Below are 16,297 nucleotides of genomic sequence, written 5' to 3' on the forward strand. Positions count from 1 at the left end.
CACTAAGTCCAAGTCCATTTACACCCATAATGTAATATCAAATTTAGCTTTTACTTTTTACAAAAAATATGTGTGATATTTACCTTGAGTTTTTCACACATCAAATCTTATATTTTGTCTTTCAACATGATTGTTTGGTAATAACTTTTGATAAAACTTTAGGTCAGAATTGTTCTTTCTTGATCGTTTTGGTATATATATATATAATTGTGTCAAATTATATTATGCATGATCATTTAGATAACCTACATAAAATGCTAGTTATGAAACTAACCTTACCAAAACAAATGAATAAGAAAATGTATTCCAAACATGTAAAATGCTGTATTGAGTAAAGAATCTGATGTGTACTGAAATTATGAAATTGTTCAGGACTATGATGGGGAAAATGTGATGCCTGTATATTCACTGATGAACATTCTTACAAATTAAAACAAACAAAAAAACTAGTGAAAGTGTGTTTTAAGATTCATAACAATTCACAGGGCCAAAAGTGAAACACCCAGGAACCCAATCTCTATAATAAAGAAACACTAAGGAAGTAAGGCTAACAATTCTGTATCAACATCATAGTAAGTATCATAAAATTTGTCAAGGTCTGTCTGATCAGGATGTGTTCAGCCTGAATGTCACAGTTAAACATTGTTCATAATCTGGATATCTGATAACAAAGAGCACCTGCAATTTCACTAAAAATAATTTGGCCTTTCTCACGTGAGACACACAAGATAACTCACTCAATACATTCTTTGTTCAGCTAACGGGAAACAAAAATCATCACCACACAGCACATCACATGACATGTTTTAGGTTTCCATGTTTAAGGAACTCCTTATCCGTCTTCTACCATCTGATGTCTTTTAACGAGATAATGAAACTTCAATGTCCTTTACAGACAACCATGATTACAGTGAGCACAAGTTACCCAAATGTCCAGATTATTTTACTCTCATACTATGATATCCTAAAACTGATGGATGAGATTATAAAGCAATACTGAGCTAATTCAACTTCAAGTCTAATCACATTTTGCAGGTTATTCTGAATGACGGAAGGATGTGAATGCAGAAAGAACATTAGACATCAGATTAATAATCTCACAGAGTGAAAGATAGAACAAGACTATCACTGAACGATTTCATTTGTTTCATTTCCTCTATTTCTAAAACACTGTTAAATGACTTTAAAGCTCAAAGTGCTCAACAATCATAAAGGACATAAAAAACAACATAACACATCACATTAAAACACCACACAGCAAATCAATACCCCTGTATATACAGTAAATATGTTTTTCAGAGCATACTAATGGATCAAATGCAGCTTCCACACAGAAAATCTAGAAAGATCAATTTATACAGACTGAGGACTAAAATAAGTAGCTTCTGCAGAAGTTTTCTTTAGAATAAAAATGTAGTATCAAAAAGGCTGATACTCTTTTACTGCATATAAAGAAAAGGAATGTCAGTGTGACAGTCTTCCTGTTATACTGCACGTCTATTGGGAGATAGGAAATTAAATTCCTTAATTGGAATCACTAGGTTCAGATTACAGTCCTCTTCTTGTTTGTTCACTGCAACAAAAGGTTGTTGCACTCTAGCTCTCATCGCATTGACTAGACGACATATACTTTGGAAGTCTTTACTGCTCTGAGGTGAGTTGAATGCTTATATATTGGGTTTTTTTGCTTAATGTTTCTTCTCTGACATTAAAATACACAAGTTTGTTGACAAACTTTAAATAACTTGAAAATCAGAAACGATAAGAAATTAAATTTTGCCTGAATGGCATTAAAATCAAGTAGTAAAGTTTTCACTGAATTAGTGTCAACCAAACTTTAAACCACTAGCCATGTGCATTAGTTTGTTAGTGTAGTACTTTATATAAATATATTGGTAGTTGGAAGCTCAATCTGGAAGCTAATTTATTTGCCCTCACAATTGTGTAATTATGGCATTGTGAGATTGTGTTTTATTTTATTTTCTGTATTTCTTCCACAAAAATACAAGGAGGGGTTATGCAAAAATATCCTGGCTTCATTTGTGATGAAAAACATTTTGGTAAATACTGAAGAAAAAAAATCATACATGCATACATAAGAATGTCAAATTAGTATAAGAAGTATTAAGTTCTTGCAAAAAAAATGTTATAATAATAATAATTCTCAAACCAAAAGAGACGGTTTAAGTTAGTCTCACAGCCTGGCCTGGTTTATGGTGGTTTAAGCTGTTTAAAGCAGGACAATGCCATGTTTTACAGGCAATTAATTTTGTAATAATATTGTATCATATTTTATTGAATGAGTATGTAAATTAGATTTTATTGCAAAAGATACAGCAGTCTCAAAATACTTGCATGGGTGTTGTTCCGGTTTAAAGTGAATGAATTCAGAAGTAATCAATGACACTACATGATCAAGGTCACCTAGAGTGAACTTCCATGTCACCAGAGACCATAAATGGAAAAAAGAAAGACAGCATTACAAGAGTTACAAAAAGAGACAGCGCGTGATTAAATCAGCCAAAATCAAATTAGGAACATGCAGCATGAGACATATTCCCATGACGACTGGCTATACAAATAGCATGCTATACTCATTATGGCCACATGGCTAAAAGGTATATTGACAGAAGTTAATTTTGAGTATCTGTACATTTGGAATCTGTCAATGTCATTAAGTCATCATGTACGTTAATAGTGGTCATCCTTAAATGTGTTGTATGCCTTTGAAACATGCTTGTACAGTTAAAGTACATTACTAAATCACACTAAGTCTTTTGTGCTGAAAATAAGCCAATTTATTAAGCCTCGTAATGAAATTATTGAAATGCACATGACAAAAAAAGTCATGTGTTACATGTACGCTGAGAAAATGCTCTGAGTGTAATCATACAAACATAGTAATATTCAATTTAAATCACATGACACAACTTAAGCATGTATTATAAAGTTTTATCCTCTACTCTGTAGGATGGCGCTACCTGATTATCCCATTCCAGAACTGGATGTTACTCTCAAGGAAGCTAGCCGGGTGCTTCAGCTCACCTTAAATCCCGACCAGTACCAACACTATAAAACTGCCCTCTTTCAGCAAAGAGATGCACTCCAGGAAGTCCAAAAACATCTGAAAGATCACGCTTCTGGACGTGAGAACTGGGTGACTGAGGAATTCAAAAAGCGGCTGCTCTCCTGCTATGACCCTCTGCCCAATTCCACCGCTATTCCCTCCATCCTTCCCTCCTCTAAGCTAAATGGGGAGTTTGCGCAGATAGAGCGGGCTACGGCCCTGCTGTGGGCAGCTGCTAAGCTGTACAGTGAACCATTGCTGGTGGAAGGGGATGTACCAACTGAGCGAACACAACAGTCACAGGTTTTTGCAGCTAGTCGCCTACCAGGCAAGAGCAATGATGAGCTAAAGGTATTTATTTTCAAATTAACTTCCAGTTTTTACTATTTTAAGTTACTTTAACTAGGTAAAACTAATTTTAATGACCGATTTCACTCATCTTAATGACATTTTCTTGGCCTTAATGTTCCAGACATACCCAGACAGCCTTCATGCCATATTGACCTGTCGAGGGGGTATATTTCCGATTCAAATTGTATGGAAACCAAGTGCAAGGGAATCTCTTTCTGCTGTACCTCTCAATGACATCTACGCCCAACTGGTGCATGCAATGAGACACCCAGAAGCACCCCCTGAACAAGACCCGTCTGTTATTTGTGGTCTGTCTTCTCTTCATCGCCAAGCCTGGCATTCTGTGAGAATGGATATCTTAAAGACAGGGGGTGAAGCAGCAGTTTCACTTGAAATGATGGAGAGTGCCATTCTGGCTGTTTCCCTGGAAGACCACCCTGCACCAGCTGATCTTGCAGAAATACTTAATACAGTCCGGCTAGGGGAGAAAGATAGCAGATGTTTGAGATACTATGATAAGGTGTGTAAAAACAGGATGTTTATATAATTAGAACTGTACAGCAGTAAGCTTAAATTCCAATTGGGGTTTGTCAAATTCCAGAAATGAACAATTCCATCACTTATTAAATTCCATGTATTGATATTTGAATTGAATTGGCGCCCAAACTTCAAAGCTTTTAAAAGCTTTACTTTTGCTAATTTGGTATTTTAAAAAAATGTTTTATTAAGATAAAATTAAGTACTGTAAAGTAAAATACTGTTGAAATTCATGGATTAAATGACTTCCCATAGCAATGCTTAAATCAGACTCAACTGGCTGTAATGTTTAGATATGAATGGCAGAATGACATAACTATTTATCATCTTCATCAACAGGTGGTGAACTTGGTGGTTTTTAAAGATGGCCAAGCAGGCATGTTGTTTGAGCATAGTGCCCTGGATGGAATGGTAGCTGGGCTTCTTGTTGAACGTCTGTGGCAGTTCTCGGAATCTGAAAACATAGTAATAAACACCCAAACTAATAAGTTAGGTCCATTCTCAAATGCTGGTTCTCTTCACCCTAAACCTCTGAAAATGCCTCTGAAAGGAATAACTGTACCGAATCAGTCTGTTTCTAGCCTTCTACAAGCCAGCCAGTCAGTCATGACTTTTGAAATATCATCTTACCCAGATGTGTTCACCACCTTAAGGGGTCACAGAAGTCTATATGATGCATGGATTAATTTCACTTTGCAGCTGTCCTTGAGGCAAACACTTGGGGATGCAGCTACTAGCCTCATCATGGTGACACCTACTCACATGCGTCACTTTAAACATGGCCGCTGTGATCCCACATACTCCACAACTATTAGATCTCACCAGCTTGTTACAGCATTGGCATCCTGCATTGGTCCAGACAATGTTCCCCAGTACACAAATGAGCTTTTCCAGCTCTTTCACCTTGCCTTTTTAGAGCACAAAAACCTAATCAAAGCTACAAAACTTGGCCTTGGAGTGGGGCCTCATCTGGCAGCCTTGCGCAGATCTATGTCTCAAGATAACCCACTCAAGAAGTTTCTTGACCCTTTTGGATGCCCTTCGGTTTACTTGACTGGGTCAGATCTAATGGAGGGAGTTGAGTGTGCTGTAGGTAACGTCTATGCTACAGACCAGCTGGCTGTCACATATCTAGGCAGGAAGGACAAAGTACGTCTGGTCCTGAATGGAAAGGGTACTTTCGCCAATGTCCTGGGAAATCTCAAAGAAAGACTTGAGTTCAATCTAAAACTAGTAATGCTTCTGGCACTAAGGTATGCCATTGCAGGGCAGATGGGAGCCATTGAATGTCTTCTGCAAGACAATGAAGAAAAACTAGTAAATAGATCTTCAGTGGACGATGCAGTCAGAGCTGTGGAGCAACAAGGACAAAACAAACCCATGCACCCAGATTTCACTTTAGTGATCCATGGTGGGGCAGGAGAGGAAATGATGTTAAATGAGAAGGTAATTGGGACCATTGAATTTGCCCTTCAAACAGCTCTAACTCTTGGAGCACAAGTGCTTTTTCATGGAGGTAGTAGTCTGGATGCAGTACAAAGAAGTGTAGTTGCGTTGGAGGACTGTTTCTTGTTTAATGCCGGCAAGGGATCAGTATATAACCAAGATGGGGAGCATGAAATGGAAGCCACCATTGTGGATGGACATGGGAAGAACTCTGGATCCGTGGCTTGCCTGCGACGAGTGAAAAACCCAATAAAAGCAGCCCGCTGTGTTATGGAAAAGAGTGTGCACTCTTTACTGATTGGAGAAGGTGCCGAAGAGTTTGTAAACAGTCTTGGAGAAAAAGAAACAACAGTAAAATCAGAGTACTTTGACACCGACATAAGATACAAGGAGTTGCTTATGAAGTCAGGTGATGGCAAGAATAACCATCCTCAAACTGTAGGTGCAGTTGCGCTGGATAAGTGGGGCAAGTTAGCAGCAGCCACATCCACTGGAGGTTTAGTTGGCAAGTGGAAAGGCAGAGTCGGTGACACCGCTATAGTTGGGGCAGGAATTTATGCTGATGAGAAACTAGCCGTGACATGCTCTGGTGATGGTGATGCCTTCTTACGCCAAACAGTTGCTCACAAAGTAGCCAGCTTATACAACCTCAAAGGTTACAGTCTCAGACAGGCTTGTCGAGAAGTTATCTACAATGATCTGGAAGAAAAGTGTGCAGGAATTATTGCTGTAGACCATCATGGTGAAGCCGTTATTGAAACCAATGCTGGGGTCATGTTTGTTGGTTCAATGGTCAGTGGCATTCCTCGAACTGAGGTTTTAAGACCTAGGAAGGAGTTTGTGAATGTGATTTGGGAGACTAATGAATTGGTAGCTCACCTACAGTCTAATCCTTGGACCCCAGGAGCCACTGTTCTCACTCGAAAGACTATTAATGGACCTAGTAGCATCTTTCAGTTAGTGTTACCTGACTACATAGCAATGATGCAGGGGGCACAGACTGTTGCCAATCTCCTTTGCGAGAAACTTTGTGTGCATCGCTGCGCCCTTGTGTCCATGCCAGAACTTGACAAGCCAGCTTACATCAAAGTCTTGCCTCTCCATGACCTAGAACCAAACTGGAAACCTCAATTAGCTGAGGAAATGGAGTTCAATCCTTATGACCCTGGATACTGTAGCTCCAAAAGTGGTCCACGATGTGAAGATACCCTTCTTGACCAGGTCCAGGCAAAGATTCGCTCTCGACTCCCGACACCCAATGCCCCTTCTTGCTTTGACTTCCATGGAGATCCTTCTGATACCGGCCTTTTCCCCCGCATTATTCGTGGTGAAGAGCAACAGTGGCGTGTCTGGGAAGACAATGAACATGTAGCCTTCCTTACTCCTTTTCCAAATACACCAGGCTTTACAGTTCTAGTGCCAAGAAAACCTCTTACCAGTGACATCTTCGGTCTGAATGAGAGCGACTATACATCCCTACTTGTGGCAATACAAAAGGTTGCTCATCTTGTGCAAGAAGGAATGAATGCCCATGGTGTAGCTCTCATATTTGAAGGGTTTGAGTTTGATTATGCCCATGCCAAACTGATTCCATTAGTTCATCAGCCTAATGGCCCCAAATCCCCAGTTGTGGTTTCTCAGTACTGCCCAACTTATACAGGATATGTAACATCAGTAGATGGTCCTCCAGCTAACAAAGAGGACCTTACAGAGATCCACACCAAGATAACAAAGACTACTCCACCTCAGTCCTGGGAAGACCCCCAGACTCATGCAGCATTAGCCATCAAGAGTAAATGGTATCGCAATCTCTTTCAAATCCAAAACACCCTGTTTCATAGCACAGTAGAGTACTTCAACAACAAATGCAAGTATGCCTATGCACTGACACCTATCACAACGGACACAATTTCCTCTCCAATGGGTCTGGGGTCAGATTCTGAGCCAGTGTTTGTCAACATGTTGGGCCAAGATGTATATCTGGCAGACTCTATGCAGTTTGTTTTAGAGTACTTTATGAGGTTTCATGATGGTCTTCCTGGGGCTTACTATGTGTCCCCCAGTTTCAGAGGGGAAGATCCTGACGCAACACATCTCAACCAGTTCTACCATGTGGAATGTGAGCTTCTGGGCGACATGGATGCTGCCATGACTATAGCTGAAGGCTATGTTGCACATTTGACTCAGGCAATGGTAAAGCAACATTCCGACATTATCTTAAACACAGCTGGTACACTATCTCATGCCCAAGAACTACTGAAGAACTTAGAAAAACCTCTTCCAAGAGTACCCTTGGATCAAGCGATTAACATTATGCCATCCTCTGATTGCCTTGAGTGGGTTCAGGAGGGACAACCACAGTTTGGCAGGAAGCTAACGCGAAAGGGAGAAAGGGTCCTAATTAAAAAGTATGGAGGTGCTGTTTGGCTGACAGAAATGGACCATCTTGGAGTGCCCTTCTACCAAGCATATATTGAAGGTTCAGGCAGGAGCAAAGCCAAGGCAGCTGACCTTCTCTTGGGGTTAGGGGAGACAGTAGGGCTTGGGGAACGTCATTCTACACCTGCAATGGTACGAGAGGCCTTACAACACCATGCTGTACCAGAGGACTCATACAAATGGTACATCAACATGCGTCAAGCCATCCCTCTTCTAACAAGTGGATGGGGAATGGGCTCAGAGAGATACCTGTGCTGGCTTCTGCAGCACAATGATGTCAGGGACATGCAAATCATACCCAGACTGAAAGCCAAAAAGTTTATGCCATAAATGGTACATGGTCCTCAAAGTCTACAGCTTGTGCAAGGAATTTACACAGCATACTCAGTATTTATATTGACAGTTACAAAGTTATAGATGACATATAATGTATGGAATCAATACTAAATATACTCTTAAGAATTTTAGCAAGAATAAGGATATGAAATCTTGAAATAAAAGTTATAATATAACTACAATACATTTCAGATTGTTACATTTTTGACAACAGAATATTTACACTGTTTGATTTACATACTGTTTGGTGTAACTCAGTTTCTGCTGTACTTTGTGTGTTTACCCACTTTGTTTAAAAAATATGTTTGTAAGAACTGATGTACCTTTTTGAGTATTGCAGAATTTTAAATACTGCACTTACATATCACAACACTGTATTTCTTTTTTTATCTCTATCTCTGTATCTTTTTTGCTTTCCTTTTCTGTTTTAATACTTTACTAAAATATTATATGAATGCTTTACAAACTGGCTTACTGACTAAAAATTGTATAATAAAACTCTTATAACATTCTTTCAAATTATAATAATAAAATGCAGATAAATCACCCTTAATGTCTTTTAATTGTTTTAACAATAAACACTGAGCACATAAACCAAAAACAAGAACAAGCAGCCTAGCTTACAAAATATGTGATAACTTAAATTTTTGCCATGTAGCTGGTCAAATATTTTAACTGATGAGCAAGAGAGCACATTAAACACTAGTAATCAAATGGATAGTTCTGCTGACACCGTAAAAGCATGGGAATCACTAAACAGTTCATTTTGATCAATATCTAAAAGAATTAGAGCTGTGCTAAAACCTTCAACACCATGTAATTATATTCTCATGACTCCAACAGAACTGCATACCTTGTGACAAGCTAAAAAAGTCTTTCACAAACTGACAACAACACTAGAAAACAGTGCCTCTTTCACACAGTGCCTCTTGACTCACACAAGTCACATAGTAAGCATGTACTAGTAAGCATAACAAGCATCACAAGTAAGCATAACCAAAAAACATGACACAGCTAAACCGAGATAAACGATAATATGAAACAGGTCGGTTAGAAAAATGTCACAGTTACAACTCTTCTACTCAGAGAGCTAAACAATTTCATATTATATTCATCATCACAGTGCATGTATTCGAGTGATTCATTTAGTTTATTTCAGAAACCTTGCACAAGGCTATTAACCCTTTGCATCAATTAAAACATCACTTGCACTCAATTCTTTCCAGCATTGTTGTATTTATGATGTATTTCTTATGCATTTCTTTACTGCTTAGAAAAGAAGAATATTTATCTTTGGAATGGAGTGAACTTTTTGACACATCCAGTCATGCCTTAGTCAACAACAACAAAAACTTTCAAACTTAAAAAAAACTCACTCACTCAAATGATCTATACTATGCAATCATATATTTAATAATATATAATTAGTGTTTTTACTAAATAGCTCAAAGACAACACACAACAGAAAGACAACAAAAACAAAATGAATATTGTATCATAGCCATTGTACTAATGACATCTGGCTGAAATGTATTTCATTACTGAATGCACTGATCACTTAAAAAGTCAAAACGGAAAAATGCAATAAATTTACCAGGGGGCACCCGGATTTGAACCGGGGACCTCTTGATCTGCAGTCAAATGCTCTACCACTGAGCTATACCCCCTCGCGGTTCTGCTAAGGATTTATCTGCCATATATTAGCAATGTTGTATGTCGTACTTAAAACAAAATCAAAGTAGGTCGTACATTTTAAGTTAAATAAGTAAAAAAAACCTATGGTTTATACTCCCCCTTTTCCCGTCAACAAAATATCACACCAAGTTAATATTTGAGCAGTAATTCATTGCTCGCAAATTTGCAGCATAGACTGCCGTCGGGAGGTTGTAGTGCTGTAGTGGAGCGTGCGAGTGACATGGCTGCCCAAGCTCGAGCTCTCGTAGCGGCGCGATGGCTCGCGGACGCTGTCAAAAGCAACCGAGTGGGACCAAATCTGCGGATATTAGATGCATCTTGGTATTTACCTAAAATGAAACGCAACGCTTGTGTCGAGTTTGAACAAACTCACATTCCCGGAGCTTCGTTTTTCGACATCGACGAGTGTTGTGACAAAAGCTCCGAGTTTGATCACATGCTGCCTACCGTGGGCGAGTTCGCAGACTATGTGGGTAATCTGGGAATAGGGAACAACACTCATGTCGTCGTTTACGATGCTAGCGACTTTGGCTCGTTCTCTGCGCCACGGGTGTGGTGGATGTTTAGGGTGTTTGGACACAATTCCGTGTCGGTTTTGGACGGTGGGTTAAAGAACTGGTTAAGAGAGGGTCATCCCGTTACCGAGCAATATAGTAAACCAGCGCGTGCCGAGTTCAGAGCGTCCTTTAACAAGTCCTGGGTCAGAACTTATGAAGACGTTTTGAACAACATTAAAACCAATGAATTTCAAGTAGTCGACGCCAGAGCCAATGGAAGATTTCGTGGGGTTGAACCAGAGCCAAGGGCAAGTAAGTATGGATTGTGACCTGTCACACATTTTTTTTCCTAGTGCAAATATCTAAACAAACATTATAATGTTTACTTGAGAAAGAAAAAAAAAAAAGACATACAATGTAGATATTTCAAGTAATATTTTGATTTAAGGATATTTGTGGTGGAAAACAAGACAATTTTTCATTGTTAACTATTTTAAGCAACATTTTTTAACATTTGTATAATTGTTATACATGCATTTTTGTGACCTCATGGAATATATATATATTTATTTATTTATTTATTTATTTATTTTTAAAGGTAATCAGCCTTTAAAAATCAGGTAATCAAAGGTAATAAAGGTAAAAAGCACTTTCAATTATACAATTTATACATACATACAAATGGATTTTTATTTTTTTGTGAACTACTCTTATAAGGTACAATATAAGGTACAATATCCAATGTTGTTACTGTATCCAGTGTTTTACTGTATGACATTACAAATGTATATTTTGGCTTATTTTTATGGTACACAATTTCTCTGAAGAATGGAGTTAAGAAAATGAAGGCAGATGCTATCAGTCTATGAATGCATGAATGCATATTAGCACTTTTCTATTATCAATTTCAACTATTGATAGTGTTTTAATTCTCCACAGTAATACAGTACAAGCAATGTCATACAGTGCCATACTGTTTCTAGCTTTTGTATATTTATTATATGCATTTTGTGACCACATTCATATGGACTTCTAAGTTATGTATTAAGTACTCTTATAGAACATAACACAAGGTACAATAATCAAAGATTTATTTATAGACATAACAGATTTATTTATTTGTTTATCAAAAATGCCAAAGTGCCATAGTTTTATTTCTCTACATTTCTCTGTTTTATATCTTAGACACAGAGCCTGGTCATATTCCTGGATCGATCAACATGCCTTTTCCCAGCTTCATGGACCCGACATCAGGTCTAGAACATCCTGTGGAGGAACTCACCAAGCTCTTCCAGCAGAAAGGAGTTGACATGCAGAAGCCCTTCTGGGTCACCTGTGGCTCAGGTGTGACAGCCTGTCACATCGCCCTCGCCGCTCACCTGTGCGGCCACCCGGGGGTCTGTCTGTACGATGGAGCGTGGTCCGAGTGGTTCACCAAGGCTGCACCTGAACATGTGATCTCTGAGGCAAAAGGAAAACAGCCATGATGGGTTCTTAGACCCGTATGACACGTTTTCTTCTGAATAAAGAACGGATGACTAATGGAATCACAAGAAGCCTCATTTTGATCTGCAATGATTGCACAACAAGGCTATTAAGTGCTGCACTATTCTGCATAAGCCTTTTCTGGTTAAAATAACAGTTATATAAATCTAGAAAGAGAGTTACAAGAATTCATAGCTCAATTCAGTTGTCAGAATACAGAAGCATTCAGTATTTCAGAAAGTCTCTAGAATGTAATCAGTTAAAAAAATCTAAATGATGTTAAAAGGATATTTTCTATATAAATATAATGTAATTATTGTGCATTTAAAATAATGCACACAAGATAGCCTATTTGAGGGGAAAATAATGTTGATTTATGCCAAATAGAAATTTTATTTTACTAGTTTAAATAAATAAGCAAACTATAATTAGCGACCTAACCAAGTTGTTTATCTAATAAATGCAATATACACAAATATCTCATGTCTTGTGTGCCAGTGTTTAAAACAAATAGTTTCAACAATACACGCATGAGGGGCATTTTATCATATTGCCCTCACTGATGAATTATGTCAACTTACACATAAACATGGGCTCTCAAGTTTTATCAAAAGTTTGGAGTGAGATCTGTTATATTTGCAAATATTATTTCCAAATATTTGCAGCAGCGGCCCCTCGGCCCCACCCAATTCGCTCAATTTTTGCTAGCAGTTCAATTTTGCCTTTTGTTCATAATTGACCAGCACAAATGGAAATTATAACAATTGGTAAATATGATAAAAGACAGACAAATTCATCCAAATAAAATAAATAGTTTTAGATATTTCAAAAATACAAATTTATAAAAAAAATTAAATGAAATTTGGCCCCCAACGAGCCAACTGAACATCAGTGCTCAATGTACATACTCAGTCATAACAACTTGCCCTGAGCATGTATGTCAAGGTGTGTGTTTGTGTGTGTACACATTTAGCTTATGAATGGTGTTTTGTGTTGTAAGTATTAGTTGCACATGTTGATGCCTTGATGACTGCTGGGGTAGGGGGCTCCCACTTAAAGCACTGTTGCTCAAGGCCAGCCATTTTCACATGATGGAAGATTGCGTTCGATATCCAGAGCTAAATTGTTCCTTGTTTTGGTTTTGTTCAAACCCACCATGGAGAACACTCTCTCTGCATCTGCATTCGAGTGGGGAAGATCTAAAACCAGTTTGGCAATCTTAGACAGCCTACCAAATCGACTCTCGTGCGTGTTGCCTAGTAACGTAGGTGGTTGAAGCTGGAACACGTAATTTACCCGGATACAACGAATTCTAATTTCTGATTGGCTGCTGGTAGCTAGCATTAAACGGAGTATAATTGCCGAACTTCCATCCTTTTGCCTTCCCTTTGTCCATTAATTGTATAGCGGGACAAGTTATCCCTTAGCTCTCAGCGTGAGAAATACAAGGCGTGTGAACTGGTTGAAATGCGTGAGACTTGAGAGCCCATGTAGATCTCCCGCGTGGATTTTCAAATGTCGGTCTTTCTACCCCTCATGCCACATTTTTAATGGACGCATCCATAGTCGCCTCTATCATTGCCTGATGGTCCTGCGAATGAAAACAAACAGACGCTGCTCTCCATTCCACTGTCTTCATAACTTAACGTTGTTTGTCTATTTTGCCGACATTTTAGACAAAAGCTAGGTGTAATTTTAAATCTATTATACGATTAGTTTGGCAAATTCATTTGGATTTTTAAAATTCAAAATCAAACAGTTGATCAAACGCCAGTTCGAGTCGTGAGCACTAAGTGGTCGCGAGGTATCTTCCTTAACGTTACACCTTTGGATCGTTTTAACATTTCGAGATTTTGTTTTGGAGTTCGCTAAAAACCATTGACTAAAACCGTTTGGTATTGGCTGGAAAGGCATTTTAAAACATTTGTTTAAGGTAAGCCAGCGACTGTAATTGTTGACAGTTAGTGGCGTATGATGCTAATGGTGATATGAGTGTTGTAGCGAAGTAGTCGCTCACAAAATTGAAAGTGGTTCAACTTAAAACTTAATGTGATGTATCTTCAGACATTATATTCATATAAGCTCATCTATAATGTGTATTTCTGTCTTTACGGATGCACCGACGACACGTTTGATGGTGTGTTTTTCTGCCCGCAGGGTGGCGCTGTTGAGTCATGTCTGGAATTGCTTTGAGTAGACTGTCACAGGAGCGCAAAGCCTGGAGGAAAGATCATCCTTTTGTAAGGGACTCACAGATAGCCTACACAAGATCAAATGTGCAGAACTTGACAAAATATATATAATTTATAACTATAATTTGCGCTGTGGTACCTTTTATTGTTTCTATGTAGGGTTTTGTGGCTGTACCAACCAAGAACCCAGATGGCACCATGAATCTCATGAATTGGGAGTGTGCGATACCAGGAAAAAAGGGGGTTAGTTTCCAAATCGACAATCTTTCTTCTCAAACAAATCCCGTCTAAATTAAGTTTTAGATCAAGTTACTAACCTCCGGTTTCACAGACAAGGCTTTAGTCTAATCCCAGACTAAAATTCATGTTTGAGCTGTTTTAACTGAAAGTAACTTGAACTGACATCTTAAAATATGTCAGTGCCGTTGTTTTGTCTCAAGATGCACACCAGTAATGTTTTTTTACTAAGTCACGTTTATTAAAGTTTCTTAAATGCCCTAATTGAACTAAGGCCTAATCCTGGCTTAATCTAAACCCTGTCTGTGAAACCGGACCATAGAGTTCTAGATTAATCCTCGATCGGAATATTTGTCAAGGGGGATTTTTATACTTATATTTAACATTTGTACACATGTACATATTTGTTTAACATATCCTACTCCTTTTCTTATTTACATTCCCCTGCATAATTGTATCTGTACATATTAGGTTGGTATACATGCAGATCTGTCTTGTCTTTTGTGTACATACATAATTTGTCTAGGTTGTGTGTCTATATATAATGAATAATAAAAATAAGTAAATATTAATTAAAAATATGTTTGTGAGTGTTTTTGTAGTAGGCTATTAATACCTTATTTTTATTATTTGTCTCTTTTGCTTGAATTATGCATATTACGGTTTTAAGGCGGTTCTTATCACCTAGCCTATATGACATGCCTACATACAAATAGGAATCTATGGTATCTTGGACTAATTCAGAGACTCATGTCAAATATCATGTTTGAACTGTGAACCAGTCATAGTGTTTTAAAATCTGTCGGTCTGTGTCCTGTAGACTCTTTGGGAGGGAGGTTTGTACAAACTGAGAATGTTGTTTAAGGATGACTATCCATCTTCACCACCCAAATGTGAGTTTTCTCCTCTATAAGAGATGTTATACTCTAAACGTTTGTTTTTATATTGTTTATTATTGTCATTGTCACCACACCCTTTAGAGGTGTTTTTATTTGTTGAACTCTGATTATACCCCTTGCATATTTTTGTAAGGCTGTTCATTAGCACTTAAAGACTGTTGTAAAGCTGCTTTAAAACAATATGTATTGTGGAAACAAACCTGACGCATTAATTTTGTTCTCAGGCAAGTTTGAACCTCCGATCTTCCACCCAAACGTCTATCCTTCAGGTACAGTGTGTCTGTCCATACTGGAGGAAGAGAAGGATTGGAGGCCAGCCATCACCATCAAACAAGTATGCAAAAACACACTCACACACACACACAAACACAATTTGTGCAGTTATACACTAGCGTTCAAAGGTTTAAGGCTCTGTAAAAAATTAAAGGCATTGTTTTCTATATTAATTTATTTTAAAATGTAGTTTATTCCTGTAATGGCAAATCTGAATTTTCAGCATCATTACTCCAGTCTTCAGTGTCACATGATCCTTCAGAAATCATTATAATATGATGATTTGCTGCTCAAGAAACATTTATTATTATTATCAATGTTGAAAACAGTTGTGCTGCTTAATATTTTTGTGCAAACCGTGAGAATTTTTTTTCAGGATTCTTTGATGAATAGAAAGTTCAAAATGAATAGAAATCTTTTGTAACATTATAAATGTATTTACTGTCACTTTTGATCAATTAAATGAATTATTGGTGAATTAAAGTATTATTATCTTTTTTTTTTTTTTACTTGCAGACCCCAAACTTTTTGAATGGTTGTGTACACCTAATCATGATTAAAATACTTTGAGGTCATTGTTGCTCATAAGGTCATAAATCATTTGAACAAACCTTTTGGGCCTATAAGCAGTGAGCTTTTGTATGTCATTGTGTTCTTGTGGCTGTGTAGATTTTGTTGGGCATCCAGGAACTTCTTAATGAGCCCAACATTCAGGACCCAGCACAGGCAGAGGCATATACGACATACTGGTAAAGTTCAGCCAAACATCACAAGCACCTTTTAATATTAGATTGTACTGTTTACTTTCAACCGATGTCAAGCCCACATCATTGATCTTATCTC

General features: G+C 37.9%; 3 protein-coding genes across 5 annotated transcripts in view; all 3 read left to right on the forward strand.

The window, feature by feature from the left end:
• LOC307159815 (SUMO-conjugating enzyme UBC9-like) overlaps window positions 1-16,297 on the forward strand; it is an 84,589-nt gene that overhangs the window by 67,712 nt on the left and 580 nt on the right. Inside the window, exons 1-6 of one of the 3 annotated variants that reach the window (XM_079873447.1) lie at window positions 13,180-13,786; window positions 14,011-14,093; window positions 14,205-14,288; window positions 15,103-15,175; window positions 15,406-15,515; window positions 16,124-16,203. In XM_079873447.1, coding sequence (XP_079729573.1) covers window positions 14,028-14,093; window positions 14,205-14,288; window positions 15,103-15,175; window positions 15,406-15,515; window positions 16,124-16,203 — 413 coding nt within the window. In that variant the 5' untranslated portion in view covers window positions 13,180-13,786; window positions 14,011-14,027. Of the gene's footprint in view, window positions 1-13,179; window positions 13,787-14,010; window positions 14,094-14,204; window positions 14,289-15,102; window positions 15,176-15,405; window positions 15,516-16,123; window positions 16,204-16,297 lie in introns of those variants that run through there. The other 2 variants (XM_079873449.1, XM_079873448.1) reach the window with 2 other exon arrangements.
• Window positions 1,565-8,724, forward strand: LOC307157228 (uncharacterized protein). Its single transcript, XM_079869072.1, has 4 exons — window positions 1,565-1,654; window positions 2,971-3,418; window positions 3,540-3,938; window positions 4,295-8,724. Exons 2-4 carry the CDS (start codon window positions 2,972-2,974, stop codon window positions 8,168-8,170), a joined length of 4,722 nt encoding a protein of 1,573 aa, XP_079725198.1. The 5' UTR covers window positions 1,565-1,654; window position 2,971; the 3' UTR covers window positions 8,171-8,724.
• On the forward strand, window positions 9,852-12,680 carry mpst (mercaptopyruvate sulfurtransferase). The gene is made up of 2 exons (XM_079885900.1): window positions 9,852-10,680; window positions 11,554-12,680. Exons 1-2 carry the CDS (start codon window positions 10,092-10,094, stop codon window positions 11,853-11,855), a joined length of 891 nt encoding a protein of 296 aa, XP_079742026.1. The 5' UTR covers window positions 9,852-10,091; the 3' UTR covers window positions 11,856-12,680.

Source organism: Squalius cephalus (genome assembly GCF_949319135.1).
Source record: "Squalius cephalus genome assembly, chromosome: 1".
NCBI classification, from domain to species: Eukaryota; Metazoa; Chordata; class Actinopteri; order Cypriniformes; family Leuciscidae; genus Squalius; species Squalius cephalus.